General features: G+C 38.9%; 1 protein-coding gene and 1 long non-coding RNA gene across 2 annotated transcripts; both read right to left on the bottom strand.

Annotated features, from left to right (window-relative positions):
* Positions 1-9,735: 9,735 nt before the first annotated feature.
* Positions 9,736-16,007, bottom strand: LOC120210726. The gene is made up of 3 exons (XR_005524522.1): positions 15,812-16,007; positions 12,753-12,754; positions 9,736-9,746 (listed from the first exon to the last, which is right to left on the bottom strand). It is a non-coding gene; the product is annotated as an uncharacterized LOC120210726 (long non-coding RNA).
* Positions 16,008-20,751: 4,744 nt separating this feature from the next.
* Positions 20,752-21,490, bottom strand: LOC120210727 (subtilisin-like protease SBT3.10; the record flags this gene model as incomplete). The annotated part of the gene is given in 3 exon segments (XM_039209429.1): positions 20,752-21,317; positions 21,384-21,466; positions 21,468-21,490. Coding segments are annotated over 3 exon segments (672 nt in total), but the record flags the coding sequence as incomplete, so codon positions are not given.
* Between the last annotated feature and the right edge of the window lie 5,906 nt (positions 21,491-27,396).

The raw sequence follows: 27,396 nt of genomic DNA, 5'->3' as shown, positions 1-27,396 counted from the left end.
GATCGGGATATTTTTGTGTGTGGGGCCCGGTAGCTAAAAATCTAGTAGGTGCAAATGCAAGATATCTTTTCATGAGTGCTCTTGCCAGTGGATTTAGTTCTTGGACAGGAACCCGACACGTGGGGGCATCCCAACTGGTCGCTTTTTTTTTTATTTTTTGGCAACTTAGTAGCAGTTCCCTTTTACTTCGGTCTCTACGCGCTAATTTTAGATACGTAGCTTCTACTCTCTCTTCTGTTGAATGGCAGTGGCAGTATGCTTTTTACACATTGTCCACGTGGGCATCTGCTTCAATGCGTTTGGTTGTCAGATTCTAGTTGTGCGAGTGTGGTTGTCATAATCTTGTGGGAATAAAATCACGGGTTATTCAGATTCCTTTAATCTCGGTGTCAAATATTTGACGGAATTTTCTAGAGGGTGAGAGCAATTTATGGAAATAAGAGAAGATTTTCACCATTGAATGTGATGAAGCATATTCCAATTTCCACCTATTTTGTCTAATGTCAATCCATTATTTCCTAAACATTTTCTCAAGTTTTAATAATAAAAATATAATACAAATTAAACGATCTTAGTGATTAAAAGATTTATTGTTATATCTTATAGTCTCAAATTTGAGCACTGCAAATATAAAAAATATAAACGTTCATTCTCAAATAATTGAAAATCTTTAAACATGTATAATCTTTTTTGACAATATAAATATTATCTTATATACACTTCATATTTATCAACTTAATTATATTTCATATGATTAGTCCTTAATGTAACCTTGTCCTAATGTCTTACAATAAATTTCCTTTTGTTTTATTATCTTTTTATTTATTTTTGTTTTTGAAGTTATAGTATTATCATCACCTCATTGGTGAGTGGGTGGTGAGGAAATTAATCATTGGTTGTAAGAGTTTTTAACCGTATGAAAACTCTTATTCTAGTCATTTTTATTATGTAACATTATAATCCGATCCAATCTAAAATTCAAAAGATTTGAATGTCACACGAAACCACTGAAGTGGTTAACCATTTTTTAAATCAATACTCATAATCACAATTTAAAAATCAGTAGTTCAAAACAGTAATTAAATACTTTTATAAATCGGAGCTTAATAACACAATTTAAATTAATTAATACAACTCATGTTTACAAATCATAATACATAAGGGTCATATGATACACATGCCCACTACAAGTAACCATACAATACTTTGTGAGGAATGTTGGAAATCTTGTTGCGATGGAGCTCCTCGAACTGCTCAATATACTAACATGCGAATAGAAAACATCCTAACGATGAGCTTACAAAACCAGTAGTATAATAGCTAATTTAGAGCAACATAAATCTCATAAACATAAGCATACTAAAAGACATGGTAATAAGTAGTAGGTACATGCATGATCCTAATCAATTGTTACCTACTTATGGTTCGACAGTTCTACCTTTTTAGTGTAAGTCTCATGATTCCCTTAGTCTCTATGAAGGACCTCACCATGAACAAACATATACTAGGTCTCTAACCTCAATATCATCCTACAATGCATCATTATGCAACACGCAATGATAGTATCTGGTATCACAAAGATGCTAGGTACAATTATACAACAACAAATAAGCATCATAATGTAGTTCGAGGTCATATAGCATCACGAAACTCACACCCATATTTGCTTACTACTGACAACTTAGGCGAGATCTAGGTCACACAACATCAATATCTCCCTCTTACCTAAGGCTAGGTCCGGGTTACACAACATTGACACCTTGTCAAGCTAGTCTACTACTCTAAAGTACTAGGAACGTGTCTGAGTCATATAGCATCAATACAACGTTTAACTAGTGACTAAAATGCTCTCGCACTGACTTAGATATATCTAAATATTTCTCAAACAATTAGACGATCGTCACTCACATACACAAGTAACTCGAGTGTCCTCATCGTTTTTCGAGTGTCAAACAAAGGCATAAGTCTTATGGAATCTTACCTCATAAGATTATTATGATTATCACACATGTAACATTATTATCACATGGTTATCTTGTCATTATTATCTGTTGAACTATGTTTTGATATAACAATTTAAGACAAAATGGTTTTTGGACTTGAATTGAATTTACAAAATGTTTTTGGACTTAATTGAATTTATTCAAAGTTTTAAAAGGTTTCAAAAATAATTCAAAGTCCATTAAAATCAGATTTGAGCAAAAATGCTAAAGGGTGTCAAAGTGCATCCATGCATCCCTGCAGTGCATCCATGCATCCCTGCAGTGCATCCATGCATCTGCACTAATGCATCGATGCATCCATGCATCCAAACATCGAATGCAATTAGTGCATCGATGCATCCTTGTCATGCATCGATGCATCCTGCCATGCATCCATGCATCAAGGCTGCAACGGCTAGTAACAGCTAGTTTATTTGAATTTAATGAAGGGGTATCGATGCACCTTGATCATGCATCGATGCATCATGTTATGGGCAGCCTTTTTTGAGTAGAAAAATCATCCCCAAACGACTCCAAAACATCCCCAACGGTTATATACGACATCAAACACATTCCAAGCTATAAATACAAGCTAAGGACACTTGAAGAAGTAAGGGAACAACTATCCAAGCAATCAAACACAAGAGAAGAGTTTTTCAATCTTATTTCATCTTTCTCTTGTAAATATTTTGTTCTTGTGAGCTCAATCTTGTAAACACCTACCTTAGAGAGGTTTTCTTGTTTACATCTTTTATCCTTTTGTAAAGGGGAAAGGTTCTAGCTTATCCCGTATAAAAGCTAGGGAAAAGTTCTAGTTTAGCCCGGAAAAACTAGGGAGTTGTAAGGTTATCTCTTTGTCCTCAAAAGAAAGAACAAATTAGTGAATTTGTTGGAAAATCCTTGGTGAGGAGCTAAGGTAGTGGACGTAGACTTTGGTTTAGAAAGTCGAACCACTCTAAATCGCTGTGCAATTTTCTATCTTTCAATCTCCTTACTCCCTAAACTCAAAAACCGTTCCGACCCCTATTTGCAAACCGTTCCGGTTGTCCATTCGAGCTTCCGAAAATCCCAACATTATCAATTACAACACAAGTAGGTGAGATCATTTTCTCACTCACTACTATCTGATTCGTTCTCTCTCCTATAACGTTATACAAGAGCTTATTAGTATTTTAGTGTTTTATGCTCTTAAGGCAATTCATAACCATTGCTACCCACTTGGTATATTATAACTTGCCCAACACTCACTTCCGGTATAGTTCATTGACAACAACTCCCTAGTCGTTCCCATCGCACTTTTCATCGGTTCACCACTGAACTGGTAAGGTAACTTACACATATTTGATTATAGGTATTCATGGGGTACTAATTTTCCTCTATCATGCTAGTCACATCGTTCATCGTCTCATCAGCTGGTACATCTTTCAAAACGATCCTTCGTTCACGATTACCCAATACATGTTCAATTGAAAAAACTCGGAGGTATTACTCTTGGTATGGTTAATTCAGTTGTAACCTACTCCTATGAGTGTTTTTGGGCCTCTTTAGCCAATTAAGTCCCTAAAGGACTAAGTGTCACCATTTTAGATCATCCTTAGGTCTTACAGACATCAACAAAGTCGAATCTAACCATCCAAAATGAGTAGTATTGATACCCTACATGCAATATCGATACTTCTAGGTCATTATCGATAGCCCTTTGAGTATCAATACCAAAAAGGCTATTGGATTGCAAAATTTACCCCCAGTATCGATATTATTACCCTTAGTATCGATACCAGGGTTGCAGTATCGATACTCCACCCTAGAGTATCGATATTCCCCTTATAAAATGCCAAAAAGTCGACCCAGTTCATCCAACATTGATACTATTCAACCATTATTGATACTCGAACCTATAAATGTCTTATTTAAGCTCGAGAAACACCCAAAAACCACTCTAAGGGTCTTAGTTTGATTTCTAGACATGTGATAAATCTTTAAGAAGTTATTTAGGGTGTTAAAGTGCCATAAAATACCTTGTTTACATTAATTTCGTCATCTAATCATGAAATTAAACATAAACCCTAAAAATGCTTAAAACCCAAATCTCAATAAAACTTCATGATTATGAAAACCTTAACACCACAAAGGATTAGAAATACACTACATTGATGTTAGAATCCCGAAATAAAGTTCCTTTAACCACCCAACACTCTCTTTTAGTCTTGGATGATAAAACCCCCACTTTCTCTAACAAAAATGAAAAACTCAAAGCTTGAATCCTTAAAACAATATTGCTAGAGGGATTGTGGATGGATTTGAAGTATGAAAAAGTCTCAAGAACTTACATTTGAGCTATGGGAAATAGAAAGGAAAAATGAGAGAAATGAGAAGGAAAAGAAGAAATGAAGAGAATAATGAAATGGAAGAGATAAAAGCGTTCATCTTGTTTAAAATGGGATAATCGCACTATAGATCCTTCCTCATCTTTCTAAAATATAAAAACCTCATTTTTATTATTGATTGGGCTCAAATCCAACCCAATTAAGCCCACGCTCAGCCCAACAACTTTAATCACGAACTCCACGAGATCTACAAATCTCTCGGGTAAACTTGAACCTACTAGCCCAGAAATTGGGGTGTTACAACTCTATCCTCCTAAAAAGATATTTCATCCTCGAAATTTACTTAGGTGAGTGCAATTTACTTATTTTATATTATATATGAGGATGGCTTGCGATGAGCCAACCTCAAAAGTTTTTGATCAAAAACTATTTAAATTATTTTATGTTAAATTTTATTATTTTATTTAAATTGTACTTCATAAGCATTGTTTTGATTTCATGACTATGAGTATATGTGTTCTGTGCGAATGAATGATAATTTGAAGAATGCTATGTGAATACTTATGTGTTTAAAGCCTAAAGTATGTGCTATGAGAATTATAAGTATAATTGTCATGCCAAGTGTCAAGGGTTCTATGCGGTCCTTCTGGACAATTCTATGTGGTCCTTCGGAACAATTCTATGTGGTCCTTCGGAACAATTCTACGTGGTCTTTCGGGACAAATCTATGTGGCACTTCTGTGCATATTCTACGTGGTACATCGGTGCAAATTCTACGTGACAGTTTCGACTGCAATTATAGTGCACAACCTCAAAGTACTCACATACATTGAGTTCTCAGTGATATGAATTGGGCTAATTAAGCAAATTGATATGGATTGAAAGTGCATAACATTATATGTTATTTATATGAAATGTATTCTGATTTCCGTATTCAATGTTTTCTCCGAAATATTTAATCAAGTGTTTTATTATTTTATTATACTCATTTATGCCTCATTAAGTCAAAGACTTAGCGTTTGAGTGTTTTCACACGTATGTTCAAAGAATACAAAAGAGTAAAACTAGGTCGGGACAACATATCTTTGGTGAAGATCAAATCAGATCATACCGATTTGAATAGTTGGTGGTTTTGTTATTTTGAAGTTTTGTTGGGATGTACTACAAAAGTTTAAATAGCAAATGTTGTGATCTATTTTGTAGCTATACTATTGAAAGTTTATGTAAATATATTAAGTATTTATTTTCATCGTGAAATATTAATTTTCGATAATAACTTTTGTATGAGGGCTTTACCACAAAAATAAAAGTAAAAATTCAAATTTTAAACAGATTTTCAAAGAAGAAAAGCGTTGAAAAGTCACTGTGACACCTCAAATTCGTATCCGGATCGGGTACGGGTTGGGTATTACAAGATATATCTCGTAACTTCACTCTGACTTAAGGGTTCTATGACTTTACATACGTACCCACGACAGTTTACTGCAACCACGCTATTTGAGGTCAACTAATTCTAGTCAGACAACACTTGAGGTACTTGGTCTCCTTTAACCTTAAGCACTAAAATCCATGTGGCTATTTGACATCGTATGAAACTAGGCATGCATATAAATCACGCTCTAATACGAACACGAAGATAATGAGGACAAAGTTTGGGGTCGAGAACTCAAACTCATATTTAACTACACAGGAAGACTTTATGGTGTAGTTAGGGGTCACATAGCATTGCAGGACTTACACCCTACAAATCTATTAACAAAATTACTTTAGATGGGGCCTAGACACACTCACACTAGGGACGTCAATCACAGAAGGGTTCGATGTACCGATTATGACTTCTTTCTTGATAAGATGAAAGCAAGGCTTAATGGCTGGTCTGTTCATACTTTGTCTTTGGCAGGTCGGATTACTCTTGCCAAATTTGTCTTGGCAACTATTGATACTTACTTTATGTAAATTACTAGTTTACCGAAGGGAGTTTACAATGAAATTGACAAAATTATTTGGTAATTTATTTGTGAGTCCTCTCTTCAGGACAGTAAAATCTCTTTTGTGGATTGGTCCATGATTTGCCAACCTTTGTACAATGGTGGGTTGGGTATTCATCGCGTACGTGATAGCAATGAGGCTTTCTTTTGGAAGCTCGGTCATGCTCTTATTTCTCGTCCCACTCTTTTTCAGGTACAAGTCTGACGCCAGACAGAATAGTGATTATCCTGTAGGCTAGCTCCGACAGACGATTCACAAGAGAAAATTCGCCCAAAAACCAGAGAAAAAGTCTCTAGGGTTTAATAAAATGTTATAAAATCAAAACTGTCAAAAAGCAGTCCACAAGCCAGACTGTTATAGCAAAAAAAATCGTCTTTATTCGAATTTTGCCAAAAATAGCAAAATCCCGAAAATCACTCTAAATTGAAATTCGAAATAAAATAAGCAATCTCCCAAAAATCCGGCCTAAATCGGATTTAAATTGACTTCCTAATTAACAATCGAAATATTACCATAAATAGTAAAAAATAACTAATCTAGTGATTCGGAGGGGAAAACGGCAGAATTTGAGGTTGAAAAAAGGCCACATGGAGCGTAGCTCATGTGGAGAGCGTGCGCGTCGAAAAGAGCTTTCCGGATTGGGGTCTTATGCGCGATTCTGACACCTGTAGCCAAAGTTATGGCCAAAAGACTGAAACATACTTAAAACGACCCCAATGAGGAACATGTCACAATCAATTCCCGCCTTTGCGCTGATCTGCCAACTCATGGTATCTCAGCGCCATCAACGTGCAATCTGACAGCTCAGCATCATCTGTCTCGGATCCCCTGCATCAGTCACCCCGGGTTGGAAAGAACTCGTCCTCGAGTTCAGAGTAGTGTCATCAGGATCCACAAAACAATGACTCAGGTGCTTCACATTAAAGACATCAGAGTCTTCAAGTGACTGGGAAGTCGCAACCTGTAAGCATTATCATTGATCTTCTGCACGACCTCACAAGGTCCAATCTTCCGATCCTTAAGCTTATTATACTCACCAACAGGAAAACGATCACGAGTTAATACAACCCAAACAAAATCACCAACATCAAAAAGTACCTGACGACGATGATTGTCAACCCGAGTCTTGTACTTGGTATTGCTCTCATGAATGGTCTGTTTCACCTGCTCATGGATACCCCGAAGATACTTTGCCTCTCATCTGCTTTAGGACTGAAACGTCCTATACGTGGAATAGGGGCTAAGTCCAACACCCCGGATGGGTTCTGACCATAGACAATCTCAAATGGGCTTAAACCTGTGGTTCTGTTTTTGATCTGTTGTAGGCAAATTCTGCCTGAGGCAATGCCAAATCCCACTGCTTCGGCTTCGTTCCTGCCAAACACCTTAAAAGGTTTCCCAAACTTCGGTTCACCACCTCAGTCTGGCCATCCGTTTGGGGGTGGTAGGCGCTACTGAAATTCAACTGCGTTCCCAGTTTCCCCCACAGGCTCTTCCAGAAATGACTGATGAACTTAGTATCACGATCTGAAGTGATGGATCGAGGAACACCATGTAAACGCACAATCTCCTTGAAATAGAGATGGGCAATCCGGTCAGCATCCATAGTCTTTCTGCAGGCTACAAAATGAGCCATCTTGGAAAACCTGTCAACCACAACAAATATAGAATCAGAGGCCCTTTGGGTGCGGGGTAAGCCTAGTACAAAATCCATGCTGACATCGAACCAAGGAGCTTCAGGAACAGGTAAGGGAGTGTACAATCCCGCATTGGTGAGAACTCCCTTAGACCGCTGGCACACATAACAACGGTCCACATAATGGGCCACATCACTAGTCAACTTGGGCCAATAAAATTCAGAAGAGATAAGGGCCAATGTCTTATCTCGACCAAAGTGTCCCTCATTATGGAGTTCACTTATAATTTGCTGCCTCAATGAACAATCTGGAATGCACAATTGTAATCCACGAAACAGATACCCATTATGCAAAACAAAATCATGACGGTGACCCTCTGTTACCTCCTGAAATATCCTTCCAAAGGAAGGATCAACTGCATACATATCTGTGAACGTCTCAAATCCTGCAACTTTAGTACTCATGGTGGTGAGAAGTAAGGTATGACGGCTCAGGGCATCTGCGACGCGGTTCAAACTCCCTGCTTGGTGCCTCAGCGTAAAAGTGAATTCTTGCAAGTATGCTACCCACTTGGCATGACGTCTACTCAGCTTGTGTTGGCCATTGATGTACTTCAAGGCCTCATGATCGGTAAACAGAATAAACTCCTTCTGTACTAGGTAGTGACGCCAATGCTTCAGGGACTGAACTATGGCATAGAACTCCAGATCATAAGTGGAATAATTTTTCTTTGATCCCAATAGCTTCTCACTGAAAAAAGCAACCGGACGACCTGCCTGACTCAGAACACCACCAATGCCAACGCCAGATGCATCACAATTTACCTCGAACACTTTGTCAAAATCTGGAAGTGCCAAAACTGGAGCCTCGGTCATCTTCTGCTTGACCATTTGAAAACTGGCCTCTGCCTCCTCAGACCACTGGAAATCACGCCCCTTGAGGCACTCTGTGATAGGGGCGATCAGAGTACTGAAATTTCTAATGAATCGACGGTAAAAGACGCCAAGCCATGGAAACTTCGGATGTCATGTAAGGTTCTTGGTCTGGGCCACTCCAAGACTGCATCTATCTTTGACTGATCTGCATGAACACCATCAGTAGAAACAACAAAACCAAGAAAAGTCACAGAAGTAGTGAAGAAAGAACACTTCTTTTGATTGACAAACAAGCACTCCGTTTTCAGCATCTCAAAAACAGCACGGAGGTGATCGAAGTGTGAAGTCCATGTCGGACTAAAACGAGGATATCATCGAAGTAAACTACAACAAATTTCCCCATAAAAGGCCGCAAGACCTGATGCATAAATCTCATGAATGTACTGGGCGCATTGGATAACCCAAAAGGCATGACCATCCACTCATACAACCCTTGTGGCGTTTTAAACGCCGTCTTCCACTCATCTCCAGGCCTTATTCTGATTTGGTGGTAACCGCTCTTAAGGTCAATTTTTGAGAAGATCTTAGAACCAGATAGCTGATCCAACATATCATCTAGACGGGAATTGGAAACCGGTACTTCATTGTAATTCTGTATCGCTCGGCTGTCAACACACATACGCCAAGAACCATCTTTATTTGGCACTAAGCAGGGACTGCACATGGGCTCATACTCTCTCGGATATAGCCCCTCTCCAACAACTCTTCCACCTGTCGCTGCAACTCTTCGGCCTCCATGGGACTGAGGCGATATGCTGGTCGATTTGACAAACTTGACCCAGGAACAAGGTCAATTTGATGCTGAATATCCCTCATAGGTGGTAGTCCAGGAGGAAGATCCTCTGGCATCAAGTTAGAGAATTCTGCTAGCAACCGCTGCACCTCTACTGGTAAATCTGTATCCACGTCTACTGCATTGTTCTCGCAAGGTAGCAAGGCATAGACCACGTCGCCATGCTCAATCTCATCTAAAAACCTGGACATAGAAAGCAGATTAGTATTATGGGTTACTGGGGTAGGAGTAAGTCCTTCCCGCCGGGGTGCCAACACAACTTTTTTTTCCCTTGATGCTAAGGGAATAGTATTCTTCCGTCCATCATGAATGACACTACGATCATACTGCCAAGGTCGACCCAACAATATGACACGCATCCATAACACAACATCACACCAGGCATTATCAAAATATTTTCTACCAATTGAAAAAGACACGAGGCATCGCCTATCAACTGTTACCTCACTGTCTTTATTTAGCCATGACAACTTGTATGCTTAGGATGACGGTCCGTCTTCAACTGCAATTTCTGGACAACCTCCTCGGACACTACATTCTCACAACTGCTGTCAATGATCATTTTGCAGACTTTATCTGCAACTGTGCAAGTCGTGTGAAAAATATTGGTTCTCAACCAATCGTCCCCTGAATCGCCCTTGGGGGTAAGTAGACTCTTGCGAACGACCAGAGTCTCATGACCATCTCCATACAGCCAATCATCAGTCTCATCATCGTCATACACGGGTTCGCCAATCTCCTCAGTCTCGTCTTCCCGTTTTCCTCAATCAACAAATTTTTGCCCTTGACTAGCAGGCTTCCTGCAATCAGTCGCCCTATGCCCTTGTTCACCACAACGAAAACATCTAATAGTAGGTTAGAATTACCCTGCGGTGGCTGCTGAGCAGGACGGGACTCTTGAGGGCGAACTGGTCGACTGTTGTGATCGCTCCTGATCACTGGTCTCCTGTTTTGCTGTTTTTCAACAGCAAGTGCACGCTGGTATGCTTCCGAAACACTCCACAATGAATGAAGGCTGAGGACATCTTGCAAGGGCTGGCGTAAACCCCCCAAATATCGCGCCACCATCTGCTCCTCCGTCTCAGATAAATCGTTCCGGGCGACCAATTGGTAAAACTCCTCCGTGTAATCATTGACTGATCGCGCGCCCTGCCTCAACGCATGAAGTCGCTGAAATAAGGTTTACGTGTAGCCGAAGGGAAGGAAGTGGCCCTTCATCTTCTTTTTCATCTTCTCCCAATCAGTGATCTTGGCTTTGCCCTGTCTTTCTCGTGAACGTCGTAACTGTTCCCACCACGCAGATGCTCTGCCCTTGAGTTTGATGGCGATCAGTTTTCACTTTCACACGATCGGGGACTTCCTTATATTCAAAATACGCTCCACTCATTAATCCAATCCACAATCCCTCGGCCTGTAATGTACTAGAAAACTCAGGAGATCGACCCGAAAACCGAGGTCTCCATGACGCTCCTCGCGACCACGGTGCTCCCGGAATCCTGCGCCCCGGAATCCTGCGTGATTGTGATATGGGTTTTCGAAAGTGGAATTGGTATCGTGATCAGAGGCCTCACGATCCTCTAAATCCTGCACCGCCAGGCGCTGGGTTAATTCTGCGACTTGCCTCTGCAAATCCGCAATCATCACATCCTGAACGCTGCGATCACGGCGTTGGGCTTCCTCATTCGGAACCTGCTCACGACGACCACGACCACGACCTCCAGCCATTGAAACTGGTGAAATTTCCCAAGAAGATGTGAAGCGCACCAACTGACGCCAGACAGAATAGTGATTATCCTGTAGGCTAGCTCAGACAGACGATTCACAAGAGAAAATTCGCCCAAAAACCAGAGAAAAAGTCTCTAGGGTTTAATAAAATATTATAAAATCAAAACTGTCAAAAAGCAGTCCACAAGCCGGACTGTTATAGCAAACAAAAACGTCTTTATTCGAATTTTGCCAAAAATAGCAAAATCCCGAAAATCACTCTAAATTGAAATTCGAAATAAAATAAGCAATCTCCCAAAAATCCGGCCTAAATCGGATTTAAATTGACTTCCTAATTAACAATCGAAATATTACCATAAATAGTAAAAAATAACTAAATCTAGTGATTCGGAGGGGAAAACGGCAGAATTTGAGGTTGAAAAAAAGGCCATGGAGCGTAGCTATGTGGAGAGCGTGCGCGTCGAAAAGAGCTTTCCGGATTGGGTCTTATGTGCGATTCTGACACCTGTATCAAAGTTATGGCCAAAAGACTGAAACATACTCAAAACGACCCCAATGAGGAACATGTCACAATCAATTCCCGTCTTTGCGCTGATCTGCCAACTCATGGTATCTCAGCGCCATCAACGTGCAATCTGACAGCTCAGCATCATCTGTCTCGGATCCCCTGCATCAAAGTCCTTCGGTGGGTTGCTCGGTTTTTTGCTCGGTCATGCGCTAATCATCAGATTGTGCACAATGCTTGATCTTTGCTCGCATTCTATTTATCGTTCGGCTTCCTCACCCCTTTGGAGGATTCTGACTCACTCTTGGCCCCTTTTCTTTAGAATTCGATCTGGCTCCTCGGTAATGGCAGCAACTTCCATTTATGGGAGGATAATTGGGTTCCTTCGCTCGGTCCTCTCTGTGACTTTGTGCTTTCACCTCAAGCTTTTAACTACGCCCATAATCTCTATAGTCTCTTCGACTCTAATGGTAATTGGATGAAGGAAAGATTTTTTATGTTCTTCCCAGCATTGTGGTCTCTTATGTCTTGGGTGTCATTCCTCCAACTGCTGAGCATAGTGAAGACTCTTGCATCTGGAAATGGGATAGTCTGTAAAGATTTAGTGTCAGTTCCACCTATTGCAAGACGAACTTAGGCTCTTGGGATGTTGTTTATCCTTTTTATAAAATGGTTTGGTCTTTGTAGGTTCCACAATGCATACGGGGTTTGCTTGTGCTCCGCTATCGTATCTTGACTAACCATGATCATTATCGTCGTGGTTTAACTATCGATGCTGTCTATCGTTTTTATAGCTTGGATTTTGAGACCTCACTCCACGTCCTGCGTGATTGTCATGCAATCAGAACCACCTGTGAACGCCTTCTCCCTCATGTTACTTCTTAGTCATTTTTCTCCAGTTCACTCATTGATTAGATACAGTCCAACCTATTTCACATTGTTTCCGCCTCAGGTACGTCCATCCTTAGGGAATTCTCTTTACTACGCTTCTCTGGAAAATCGGAAAATGAAGGAATTTGTCTTTACGGATTCTTGCATCTTCATGGATGTTTCACGTCTGAGCGTGTATTGGTCCTTGTACTTCGCGCCTTTCTGACACTTTTCAACTCGAGCCAAACCTTACCATGAAACAACGATCATGTGAAAGGCCCCTCCTGATCGATGGTGCTACCTTAATATGGATGCAGCAGTTGACCCAATAACTGGTTTTAGCTCTGTGGGTGGTGTGCTTCGTTTTAGTGCAGAAGGGTGGCTAAACTGGCTTTTACAAGGCTCTTGGTGTTTCTTCTCTGCTTTACGTCGAGCTCTAAGGTGTTTACATTGAGCTTCAAGAAGCTTGGCCTAATGGTTCCGAGCTGCTGCTTATTCAATCTGATAATCTGCAGCTACAAAGCTTCTTGAAAGCTCAAATGTGTCCAGTGATCCGATTCCCCTCGTGCGTGCCGGCTCAGCTCTCCGCAATCACTCTTGGGTTACTGATCTTCTTTGGGTTCCTCGCTAAGGGAACATGGTTGCAGACGGGATGTCTAAACTTCTTGTTACTTGTGACTACATGCTACATAGATTCTCTAACGCCCCTGCTTCCATTTTGCCTCTAGTTGAGAGGGACATTCTCAACCCTCCTTTCATGAAGCTTATTGCTAATGTCCAAGGCTTTTGCCTCCTTGTCATTAAAAAAAATAGTTTTATTACAATTCAAGTGTAACATATCTAGGATGATTATGACGATAAATGAAAATTAATCTGAGAGGCATGAACAAAAGCATATTGATAAATTAATTAAATAACCGTTAATTAAAGGAAAAAGATATAAAATTTATTTTTAAAAATTTAACCATTAAATACATATTAGTAAAAATGTATTTGTACAATCATATTTTAATTTATTTGTTTCAAACACAATTTTCCAACCAAATTCATGATTTATTCATAAAAATATATATATTATTAATACACATGTCTCAAATATTAATTTAAATTATAAAAGTAAATAGTAATTAATTTATCTCTAATCATAATTAAAGATATAAATTATTTAGTTTTGATATACATTTCTTTAGTTTATTGATATAAATTAGTAGTTAAGCAAAGTTTGTGTGATTAGATAACGTAACTGAAATAGTTTTAAGTCCGAAAGCCTAACCTCGCCTACCCTAAGACAGTACAATAACAATTTTATTTTTATAATAAACACATATCATTTATTGATTGGTTCGTACGGAAAGCATGATGACGAAATTCAAAAACTTAAATAACAAAAAAATTAAATAATAAATTAATATGAGGATAAGATGGAGCAAATCCATTTGAATTCCCAACCAATAAAAAGAAATTACATTAAGTTCTTGTCACGTGTCAGGATCTGTTTCATTTTATTTAACATAGTCTCTCAATCACATCCCATTATAACTTCTTTAATATTATTTCAGTTGATAAAAATATTATTGTTATTATTGATAGTTAGTTAATTTAGTGAGATGAGATATTAAATTTTTTAAATAAGTTTAAGGGTTAGAACCCTGACGTTTGAGAATGAAGTAAATTGAGTTGAAAAGGATGTCTTCACCTCTACAGTATCTGATCTGGATTATTATGTCAGTAAATTAGATACCGTTGATTAATTCAAAAAGATATCTTTATTATTTTTTGATATTTTAGGTTCAAGTTCAATGAAAAGAATATTAAAGGTGTAAATGTTCAATATTAAATGATTAAAAATTATCTTTAAATATATATTACATTATTAAAAATAATATTATTTATCAACCGAGTAAATAAAGAAATATATTCCAGGATACTTATTTTTTTTTATACTTATTTGATCCCATCTTTGTGAGACATGATATTTATTTGTACCTCTGGTCATGAATAGTAATGAATATCACAAAATTTAAAATATTTAGAATAATTATTGTAATATTTAGGAGATACAAATTTGATAGTATTTAATAAAAAATTATTTAATAAATTATTTTAGTTGTTTATATTATTTGGGTTGAGAACTTCAATCAAGTTATCAGATATTTAGCTTTAAATTTCATTTCATTTGGAGATAATTTTTTAAATATTTTTTCTAATGAACTTTAGGCGAAGAGTTGATATAAGAAGTTGAAGTTGTTGCTAGCATTGAGCAAGATCAGAAGAAAACAATTTTTTTCGGGATAAGAAACTTTCTTTATATGGTAAACAAGAATTGAAATATGTATTGTCAGTTTGTGAATGAATAGAAGAATTGAAATATGTATTATCAGTTTGTGAATGAATAGAAAAATGGGTGTACAGATGAAGATAAAGGATAAGAAGAGAAAAGTACAATCCAAAAATTTAGGTTTAGTTACTAGGGTATTTAAAATTTAGAATTAATCTTAAATGCAATTTTAAATTTTTAATAATTTTATAAAAATATAATAAAAATTCAAGTTGATTTAATGGTTAAACTATAAATTATACTTCCACATGTTTTAGAGTTCTTATCTCCCTAAACACAACTTTTCAGGGGAAAAAATTCAAGCAAAACAACGTTTTGAACTTTTTGAACGTAAAAATAATCGCACCAAAATGATGTTGTTTTGATTAAGCAACCACAACAGCAACATTACGGTCCCGAGTTGCCATGTCAATGTCTCGTTAAGCTATTAAAAGGTGGAGTGGTATAATTGCAGCTAAAAAATAAATGTTAGAGTTAAATTGACAAAATTAAAAGTTTAATGGCATAAATGAATCAATGCTTAAAGTTTGATGGTATTAGGTGTAGTTTACCCTATTAAATAATATATTTAATACATCGAAATATAAATTGAAACGATATTGGTTGTTATATAAATAAATATATGTTTACAATTATTTGATTGATGCAGGTTGTGGAGAGTAACCTTTGATATTGTTACAATGTCTAACCTTTTCAAGCAGGCACTGAACTGGTGAAGGCTTAAAGTTCAATATTTTACAATTGCAAGCTTATGGTTGAATAGGGTTTTGCTTTACATCTTCATTTGTTCCATCATTTAGATTCTTTGGAAATACCATAAATTATTCCTTTTATTTATCACCACTTTTATAAATTGCTGTAACAGTTGGACAGGCTCCCCTGCTTGAAGTCGACATGTTTCATCAGAAAATGCTTTCTGTGTTGAAAAGTCAGCAAAAGTGGCTGGCCATTTTGATGTAAATGGGTGTTTTCGGTGTAAAATTAATGACACTGAAAAAATTAATTGTTTTTTGTTGTTGAAAATGTACAAGGGTAAAATACCTAATTTAATCACTTTACTTTTAGGGTATTTATAAGATTAGTCCTTAAGCTTCAACTATAAATATCGTAACCCATTTAGTTTCAAAACCATCTCAAATAATTCTAGTTTTCTCTCAATACTAGAGAATTTAGAGAGTTTCTTGAGAGTTGTTTTCTCCTTTTTTTATCAAGAGAGAATTATCATTGTTTTCTCCTTGGTAGATCGAAAGAAGTTGTAATTCCTATTTTCTCATAGTGAAATTCTTCTACCGTTGCCCGTGGTTTTTACCCTATATTATTTAGGGGTTTCCACGTAAATTTTGTGTCTCTTTTATCTTTATTTTTATTTTCTCAAATTATCAGTTGCGATTTTGCTCTATCCGATAGTCGTCTTCCGCAACAATTGGTATCCGAGCCAGATTTGAGTGTGTAATATCTGCTTATTGTCTTTGTGGTTGCCATTAAAAGGTGGATCCTCCAACATAAGAAAGTAAGAAGGTATTACCCATTCTTTGAAGGTTCCAAAGAACTATTCACGATAATGAAATAGTGGGAGCTATCGGTATTAGAAGCTATGGCAACAAAATTTGATATTGAAAAATTCAATGGGAGAAATTCCTCATTGTGGAAATTAAAAATGAAGGTAATCCTGAGGAAAGACGGTTGTCTAGTAGCTATCAGTGAAAGACCGGTGGATTTCATAGATGACAACAAATGGATCGAAATGGACGGGAATGCTATGTCAAACTTTCATCTAGGATTAGCAGATGAAGTATTGTCAAGCATCGATGAGAAGAAGACAGCTAAAGAGATATGGGATCATCTCACCAAATTGTATGAGGCCACATCGTTGCACAATAACATTTTTCTTAAGAGGAAATTGTACACTCTCCGGATGCCATAATCTACTTCAATGACGGAGCACTTAAATACGCTGAACACTTTATTTTCTCAGCTTACATCCTTAAGATGTACAATAGGAGAACAAGAACGTGCTGAACTTATACATCAAAGTCTACTTGATTCGTATGATCAACTCATCATCAACTTAACAAACAGTAATGTCATCAGTCTAGTCTTCGATGACGTTGCAGCTGTTGTTCTACAAGAAGAAAATCAGCACAATAACAAGGAAGACAGACAAGTAAATCTGCAACAAGCAGAAGCGTTGACAACGATGAGAGTGAGATCAACAGAACGTGGCCAAAGTAGCAGTCACAAACATGGTAGATCAAAGTCGAGAAGCAAGAAGAATTTAAAGTGCTACAACTGTGGAAAGAAGGGTCACTTGAAGAAGGATTGTTGGAGTATAAATAAAAACTCCAATCCATAAGGCAATATCGCAAACACTTCAGATGATGGAGATGCTCTATGTTGTGAAGCGTCAACCATCGTGGAAGGCAGAAAAAGATTTGCAGATATATGACTCATTGATTCGGGAGCAACATATCACATGACCTCAAGAAGAGAATGGTTCCATCATTATGAACCTGTCTCAGGAGGATCTGTGTATAGTTGCAAAGATCATGCCTTAGAGATCGGTGGTGTGGGAACCATCAAATTGAAGATGTATGATGGAACAATTAAAGTTGTTCGAGATGTACGGCACGTGAAAGGCCTGAAGAAAAATTTATTATCCTACGGACTGTTGGATAATAAAGTAAGCAAGATTGAAACACGAAAAGGAATCATTAAGGTGTTTCGTGGAGCGCTTGTGGTGCTGAAAGGTGAAAAGATAGCTGCAAACTTGTACATGCTGAAGGGAGAGACTTTGCTAGAAGCAAAAGCCTCTATTGCCTCATGTAGTTCAGATTCTACAATGCTATGACATCAGAAACTTGGACATATGTCAGAACAAGGAATGAAAGTCCTTGTGGAGCAAAAGCTACTTCCAAGCTTAACAAAGGTATCACTTACTTTGTGTTAGTATTGCATAACAAGAAAGCAGCACCGGTTAAAATTCAACACATCAAATTCTAGAGGTAAAAGTGTTCTAGAATTGGTTCATTCTGACGTATGGCAAGCACCAGTTACATCCCTAGGCGGAGCAAAATATTTTGTCTCATTTATTGATGACTACTCCAGGAGATGTTGGGTGTACCCTATTAAGAAGAAGTCAGATGTGTTTTCCACTTTCAAAAACTTCAAAGCGCGGGTGGAACTTGATTCTGGAAATAAGATCAAGTGTTTCAGAACAGATAATGGAGGAGAATACACAAGTGAAGAATTTGATGACTTTTGTAGGAAAGAAAGCATCAAAAGACAGTTCACAGTGGCGAACACTCCTCAAAAAAATGGAGTGGCAGAGCGGATGAACAGAACCTTGTTAGAAAGAACAAGAGCAATGTTGAGGGATGCAGGCCTAGAAAAATTATTTTGGGCAGAAGCAATCAATACTGCCTGTTATTTGGTGAATCGAGCTCCATCAACTGCAATAGAGCTGAAGACACTAATGAAGATGTGGACTGGTAAACCAGCTAATTATTCAAACCTCCATGTATTTGGAAGTATAGTGTACGTGATGTACAACTCTCAAGAAATTTCAAAGATGGATCTAAAATCAGATCGTGTGAGAAGACGTCCCAATTGGCACTCAAATTATGTTATAGAAGGAAATGTTGCATAATGCCTTTTAACAGAGGACGGTGAGCCATCAACATACCAGGAGGCAATAAACAGCTCATATGCTTCACTATGGATAATGGCGATGCAAGAAGAAATTGAAGCCCTTCATAAAAATAATACATGGGACCTTGTGCCACTACCACAAGGAAGGAAGCCAATTTGTAACAAATGAGTCTTCAAAATCAACCGAAATGGTGACGATCAAGTGGAGAGGTATCATGCAAGACTGGTGTTCAAAGGATATGCTCAAAAAGAAGGTATTGATTTCAATGAAATCTTTTCTCCTGTGGTTCGACTAACAACAGTTCGAGTAGTCTTGGCAATGCGTGATACATTGAATTTACATCTAGAGCAACTAGATGTTAAAACAGCTTTTCTTCATAGAAATCTTGAAGAAGAAATTTACATGCTCCAGCCTGAAGGTTTTGAAGAAAAAGAAAAGAAGAACTTGGTTTGCAGGTTGAACAAATCTCTGTACGGTCTAAAGTAGGCGCCGAGGTGTTGATATAAGAGATTTGATTCCTTCATTATGTGCCTTGGATATAACATACTTAATGCAAACCCTTGTGCTTATTTCAAGAGGTCTAGTGATAACGATTTTGTTATATTGCTGTTGTATGTGGATGACATGTTGGTTGCAGGATCCAACAAAGATCATATTGAAGAATTGAAGGCACATCTGGCTAGGGAATTTGAAATGAAGGACTTGGGATCAGCAAACAAGATTCTAGGGATGCAAATTCACCGAGACAGAAGTAATATAAAGATTTGGCTTTCACAAAAGAATTATTTGAAGAATATCTTGTCACGATTCAGCATGCAGGATTGTAAGCCAATTTCTACCCCTTTTCCTATTAACTTCAAATTATCCTCCAGTATGAGTCCTAGCAGTGAAGAAGAGAGGATGGAGATGTCTCGAGTACCGTATGCATCAGCAGTGAGAAGTTTAATGTTTGCTATGATATGCACAAGACCAGACATTGCACAAGCAGTGGGAGTGGTTAGTCGGTACATGGCGAATTCAGGAAAAGAGCATTGGAATACAGTAAAGAGGACCCTGAGATACATCAAAGAGACCTCAAATGTTGCATTATGTTACGGAGGATCAAACTTACTTATAAATGAGTATGTCGATTCTGACTATGCAGGGGATTTGGATAAAAGTAAATCTACTACATTATATGTGTTCAAAGTTGCTGGTGGAGCTGTAAGTTGGGTTTCAAAATTGCAGTCAGACGTGGCTACATCCACAACATAAGCAAAATATGTAGCAGCTACACAAGCCAGTAAAGAAGCAATTTGGTTGAAGATGTTATTGGAAGAGCTTGGGCACAATCAAGAGTATGTCTCTCTGTTTTGTGACAGTCAAAGTGCCTAGCATATAGCAAGGAATCCGACATTTCATTCAAGGACAAAGCACATACGAGTTCAGTACCATTTCATTCGTGAAAAGGTGGAAGAAGGGATGATAAATATACAGAAGATCCATACCAAAGACAACATAGTAGATTTCATGACGAACCGATCAATGCTGATAAATTTACTTGGTGTCGATCCTCTTGTGGTCTGACAGAAACATAAGCAACATGTTGGTACAAGATAGAAAAAATGGTATGAAGATATGTGTAAGGGTAAAATACCCAATTTAGTCACTTTACTTTTAGGGTATTTACAAGATTAGTCCTTAAGCTTCAACTATAAATACCCTAACTCATTTAGCTTCAAAACCATCTCAAATCATTCTAGCTTTCTCCCAATACTAGAGAATTTAGAGAATTTCTTGAGAGTTGTTTTCTCTTTTTTTATTAAGAGATAATTATCATTGTTTTCTCCTTGGTAGATCGAGAGAAATTGTAATTCCTATTTTCTCATAGTGAAATTCTTCTACCGTTGCCCGTGGTTTTTACCCTATATTATTTAGGGGTTTTCCAAGTAAATTTTGTATCTCTTTTATATTCATTTTTATTTATCAAATTATCAGTTGCGATTTTGCTCTATCCGATAGTCATCTTCCACAACATTCTGCAACCTCAGTTCTCACGGATATCAGACTTCTTACGGCGTGAACACCATCGGACCATGTCAGGCTTCCAAAGTAGTACCCGGCATTGAAGTTGTGGGTTGATGTAATCATCACGGAGAAGGAGATTGTCTTTGTCTTGGAGTTGGAGATCAATTTGTCTGGTTTCACTGCTATGTTTATGCCTGATATGGACTCAATGTTGGCCTTGTACTTGGAGTTGACAGGTCCGACATTTGTGACTGTTCTGGTAAGAACGGTTGGTTTTTTAAGGCTTGGGATGGTTATGGATGGAAGGTTTAAGTCCAAAATAGAGGGTTGTTTTGAAGGAAAACTTATTGTGTGTTCATCGAGCTGGACTATATCAGTGTTACTATAACCCATGGCACAAAGATATAGCACATAATCATCTGTATTCATGTCGTAAACAAGGCCAGGATCTGCTGCGTTGTTCTGGTTTACAATTCCACCTCCAAAATCGAAGGGATCGGCGAGTTTCGGTTGTTCCCCCTCGGCGAAAAGTGGTCCTCCTGATTGTTGTGCAGTCAATGCTGTAGTTAAAGAGATCAAAACAGTTCAAGAAGGCAAACCAAGTGAATACAGTTTAATGAATATACCAGGGGTGATAATAGCTGATTTAATAGCAGCAGGTGACCAATCCTGGTACAATTATTTCAACAGAGCAACAATTCCTGACACGTGGAGTAGCCATTGATGTTCCTGAGAGAAAAACGAATGCACCATTCGTTGTTTCATCGAAAGTAGGGATTGCTGCTAATATCTGCACGCTAGGAGCCGCTATATCCGGCTGTGCCTGGCAAAGATCAGATGAGTTTTTAGCATATCGATATAATTGTGAAAGAATTATTTGGACAGGCTGAGCTGAACAACCTCAAGTATAGCAGGGGCATTCGAAGTCGGACCTCGAGATGAGAAGGTCAAAATAGGCTTGCCAATATGGGTCCTTGAGGGGCTCAACCTTACTTGGGGATTACCGCAAAATTGCAGCAAAACTCAAAATTCCCTTTCCGAGATTGAATGGACTTTGTGTTCTAGTTGGTAATTAGAAAGAAGTTCCCGATGGAGTAAACTAGGTTAGGAGGGTCGCCCTCACCTTTTTAGTACCCGATCTGGATTACTCAGTCAATAGATCAGATACCATTGATTAATTCAAAAAAAAAAGTTCCCCCAAAGCAGCATTAGCAACCCTTCGGTCAAGACAACTTCCGTTCTGCTTCTTTCCCAAATAAACCAAGTACCTTTGAAGTCGATATCATCTAGATTACAATCCATCAGAGCATTCTTGAAATTGAGCATTTGAGTTTCATTCCGTAGCAGACCGCCTTGCCTTTCAGAGGACTCTAGAATCTCGTTGAAGTCACGCATCACACACCAAGCAGTTTGGGACAGGTCATTGAGATGAAGAAGGTTCCAAAAATCAGCCCTATTATTCACCTCAGGGCCCCCATAAAAACCGTGAATCTCCAAGATTTCCCATCGAGATCATTACTAATCAGAACATCAATGTGCCTATCGGAAAACGAACCAAGGGTGACTGACGAACCGATATCTACGCCATTATGAAAACCACATAACTTACGAATCCTTTCCATTTTAGAATTAGGAAGTTGTCTCTATAATGAAAAGAATTATAGGGTCTATGTCTCGCACCATGTGTCGTAGACGACGAACATTCCGGGATAGACCCAGCCCCTGAATGTTCCATCTTAATATTTTCATTGTGACTGACTGGCCCATTAAGCGGGGCCTGCCGATAGTTCACTGAAGTTACCATTCAAATCTTTGTGCTTGGAAAATTCTGGTATATCAGACTGAAAACGGGGGTTTTTTAGTCGTCTGACTGGGTGATTGGATTGTCTTCATCCTCCACACTTATCATCATATCGCCATCGATTAAGGAATTATTAATTTCCAGTTTAGATTCTTTGCTTTTTACCCGCTCCTGATTGGAATTAATTTGGGATGCAAAAGAAGGCAATTTTTCACCAGATTTGCTTGATTCCTCACCTCGCGTAATTTTGGAACTGTCACCAATTAAGGAATTTCTTTCGTTATTATTCCTTATAGTGTTGACTGGAATTTCAGGCAACACATTCCTAAAATTAAGGAACTTTGTTGAATTTTCGCCTTGATTCCATGGGTTAGTATAGCCACTACTGTTCTTCTCTCGAAGCCATCGGCTGGTTGGCTGCGTTGATCGCCTGGTCGGTGTTCGAAGGGAGACATCCCAAGCCAAATCCAAATCTTGCTTATCACTGTTCAATCTTATGGGGCAAAAGCTTTCCCCATGTCCCCATTTATCGTAGAGGAAGCAAAAAAGCGACAGTTTTTCGTATTCAGAATGAACATATTGCGATTTGCCATTTGCGAGTAAAATTTTCTTCCTTTTTTCTAATGGCTGACGAATATCCACTTGAACCCGGATTTTCATTATTTGTTTATAAACCAGTTGAATAGCAGAGGAATCACACTCTATGAACACTCCAATAAAGTTACCAAATACTCTCGCCACCTTCTCGAACAATAAACCAAACGGAATATCGTAGACGAGAATCCAATAATTGACATGAAAAATAGGCACTTGCAAAGGATCTTCCCCTTCCAATAGCTTATGAAGAATGAGCAGGTGAGAGTTAAAACTCCAAGGGCTTCCCCTTTCAAGACGTTCCACATCTACAGAATGATAAAACCGAAATAGATACCGTCCCTCCCCTAAATCTGAGATCTATAGACCTCCAATGGGGTGTCATACGTTAGCCAAAATAGTCCTCATGGACTGAAAATTGATAACGCTCGATGTAAGAAAAGTCCCCACAAAGCAATGTTTATAATCCTCATCCGATGTCTCGGAATCAATATCCAACATGTTGACGAAAACGGGTAAAGAAAACGAAAGAACACGAGAATTTTACGAGGTTCGGCAATGTGCTTACGTCCTCGGTGCCTAGGCGGCGCTAGAAGTTTTATTCAATGATATTTTAGGTCTATGTTACATCTCTATTTATAATAGAAAACCCTGGTACATAATTACAAAATCAACCCTGTACCGTACCGCGGGGGCTGCGCCCCCACACCCCCAACCCACATAATTCGTAACCCCACAACGAGACTTTTTATGAGCCATACATAACAAATCTCCACCTTGGCGAATATCCTGCCCCTTGGAAACTTCAATGTGGGTTGGGTTACCTTGCTTCTTTAACAACTCGAAACATTCAACAAGTCCAAGCAATGCTTGAACTTGTCTGTCGTAACTGGCTTGGTGAACATATCAGCGGCATTCTCATCAGTATGTACCTTCTGAAACAAAACCTCTCCAGATGCAACCAACTCTCTGATCTTGTGGAACCTTACATCAATATGTTTAGTTCTAGCACGATACACCTGATTCTTAGCCAAGTGAATAGCACTTTGATTATCACAAAGCAACTGAACTCCACCTTGTTGAACACCCAACTCCTTCACTAAACCAGTAAGCCATAAAGCTTCTTTTGCAGCTTCAGCCGCTGCCATGTATTCAGCTTCAGTTGTAGATAGTGCCACGACAGATTGAACAGTAGACTTCCAGCAAATAGGCCCTCCACCAAGAGTAAACACATACCCTGTCGTAGATCTTCTATTATCCAAGTCACCTGCATAATCTGAATCCATATATCCTACAACCAAAGGATTATCCCGCTGACTCCCAAAAACAATTCCATGTCCCACAGTACCCTTTAAGTACCGAAAGATCCACTTGACTGCATCCCAATGTTGCTTACCAGGTTTAGACATGTACTTACAAACTTGACTAACAGCATGAGCTAAATCAGGACGAGTACATACCATCGCATACATCAAGCAGCCAACAACATTAGAATACGGAACCTTTGCCATATTTTCAGCTTCCTTATCTGTCTTAGGGCACTGTTCTGATGAGAGCTTAAAGTGATTCGCCAATGGAGTGCTAACTGGTTTCGCGCTGCTCATCGCAAACCTTTCTAGCATTTTCTCAACATAACCCCGTTGAGATAGCCGCAGTTTCCTTGAGTCTCTGTCCCTGCAAATTTCCATTCCAAGAATTTTCTTTGCAGCACCTAAATCTTTCATATCAAATTCCCGACTCAATAAAGTTTTCAAACCGATAACATCATCCATGTTCTTCGCAGCAATCAACATATCATCAACATACAGTAATAGAAAAATAAAAGAACCATCATCAAGGCTCTTAACATAGACACAACAATCATACTCACATCGGTTGTAGCCAATCTTGATCATATAGGAGTCAAACCGTTTATACCACTGTCTCGGAGACTGTTTTAACCCGTACAAAGATTTCTTCAATCTGCAAACTAAATGCTCATTTCCAGGTTGAGTGAAACCTTCAGGTTGCCGCATGTAGATCTGCTCCTCTAAATCACCATGCAAAAAAGCAGTTTTAACATCCATCTGCTCTAAATGCAAATCCCAACTAGCCACCAATGCAAGTACTGCTCGGATTGAAGTGTGCCTGACCACAGGAGAAAAGATTTCATCATAATCAACTCCTTTCTGCTGTGAAAAACCCTTCGCTACCAAACGAGCCTTGAACTTCTTCCCCTCTTTTTCTGTTACTGCTGGTTTCTTCTTATACACCCATTTGCAACCAATCGGCTTCTTACCCTCAGGAAGGGGAACTAACTCCCATGTGCGATTGTGATTCAAAGACTCCATCTCCTCAACCATGGCTGCCATCCACTTGTCGTTTTCCTGACTAGTAACGGCATCATGAAAAGTAACCGGATCATCACTGCTAACAATAAGTGCAAAAGATACCAAGTCTTCAAAACCCAATCTGTTCGGAGGCTTTATATTCGTCCGTCTCACCCTGTCTCTGGCGAGACTATAATCCTGCAAATCATCCGTAGTGGAACCACCAGAAGTCGGTTGAGAAGTTTCTGGTTTCTCAACTGGAAACTGCTCGAAATCTACCACTGTCGTGTCTTGCTTCTGCTGCAACATAGACTGTTCATCAAAAACGACATCTCTACTAATCACAACTTTCTTCGCAACTGGATCCCAGAACTTGAATCCTTTGACACCTTTCTTGTAACCCAGAAAAATGCACTCCTTCGATTTTGCATCAAGTTTGGATCTCTCATCAGCAGGTACATGCACATAAGCAGGACAACCAAAAATCCGTAAGTTATCAAAACTAACATCATGACCAGTCCATACCTCTTCTGCAACTTTCCCAGCCAGCGATGCCCTTGGCGATCTGTTGATAAGGTAACACGCCATGTTAACAGCCTCAGCCCAGAAGTGTTTGGGAAGCCCCGCATTCAACCGCAAACATCTGGCTCTTTCATTCAACGACCTGTTCATTCGTTCCGCAACACCATTCTGTTGTGGTGTCTTGCGCACTGTAAAATGCCTCTGAATCCCATGCTCCTTACAGAATTGTAGGAACTGTGAATCTGTGTACTCCGTACCATTGTCAGACCGCAAACACTTGATTTTTCGTCCTGTTTGGTTTTCTACCTCAGCTTTCCACAGCTTGAACTTCTCAAAAACTTCAGATTTCTGTTTCAAAAATACACCCAAACTTTCCGTGAAAAATCATCAATAAAAGTAACATAGTACCTAGATCCACCCAAAGACGATGTCGTGGAAGGCCCCCATACATCAGAATGCACATAATCAAGAATCCCTTGAGTTGTGTGCTTCGCAGTCTTGAAACGGACTTTAGTCTGTTTACCAAGAACACAATACTTGCAAAAATCGAGCTTACAGCTTTTGACACCATGCAACAAGTTTCTCTTGTGTAATTCTGCCATACCACGTTCACTAAGATGAGCAAGGCGCATATGCCACAATTTTGTCGTATCATCACAGGACTCAACAGAGTGAACTCCACCTGCAACGGTACTCCCTAACAATCTGTAGATATTCCCTGCAGTCATCTTGCCTTTCATCACAGTCAATGCTCCTTTAACAATCCGAATGGTTTCCCTATCCTCGTCAGCCTTAGGGATAAAACCATTCTTGTGCAAAGTGCCCAAGGAAATCAAATTCTTCTTCAAGTCTGGGATATGTCGAACACCACTCAACGTCCGAACGGAGCCATCGTGCATCTTAATTCTGACATCACCAATACCAACAATATTGCAACATCGATCATCACCCAAATAAACCGAACCAGAATTAACCGGCTTGTATGTCGAAAACCATTCCCTATTTGGCGTGATGTGATAAGAACATCCAGAATCAAGAATCCAAGCATCCGTCAATTGTGTCGTTGAAATAGAAAGCATATCACCCTCACTGCAATCAGAAGTATCATCCTCGACCACGTTCACAGACTTGGATGAGCCATCACGCTTCTCATCAGTCTGCTTTTTCAACTTCGGACAGTCTCGCTTCATATGTCTCGCCTCCTTGCACTTGTAACAGTGAATCGTCTTCTTATCCCTGGATTTGGATCTGGAATTCCGCTTCCCGGACCCTGCCTTCTCTGGCTTCCGTCCACGATCTCGATTACCCTTGACATATAAGCTATCGGCTTGAGAGCTTTCCCCTGCATTCTGCTTCCGCTGGTTGTGAGCCAACAAGGCTGCAGTAATCTCCTCAACGTTGATAGTGTCTTTC

Source organism: Hibiscus syriacus, unplaced genomic scaffold (assembly GCF_006381635.1).
Source record: "Hibiscus syriacus cultivar Baekdansim isolate YM2019G1 unplaced genomic scaffold, ASM638163v2 tig00109926_pilon, whole genome shotgun sequence".
Classification (NCBI taxonomy): domain Eukaryota; kingdom Viridiplantae; phylum Streptophyta; class Magnoliopsida; order Malvales; family Malvaceae; genus Hibiscus; species Hibiscus syriacus.
Note: the sequence above shows the minus strand (reverse complement) of the source record. Positions and strands in the feature narration are given on the sequence as shown.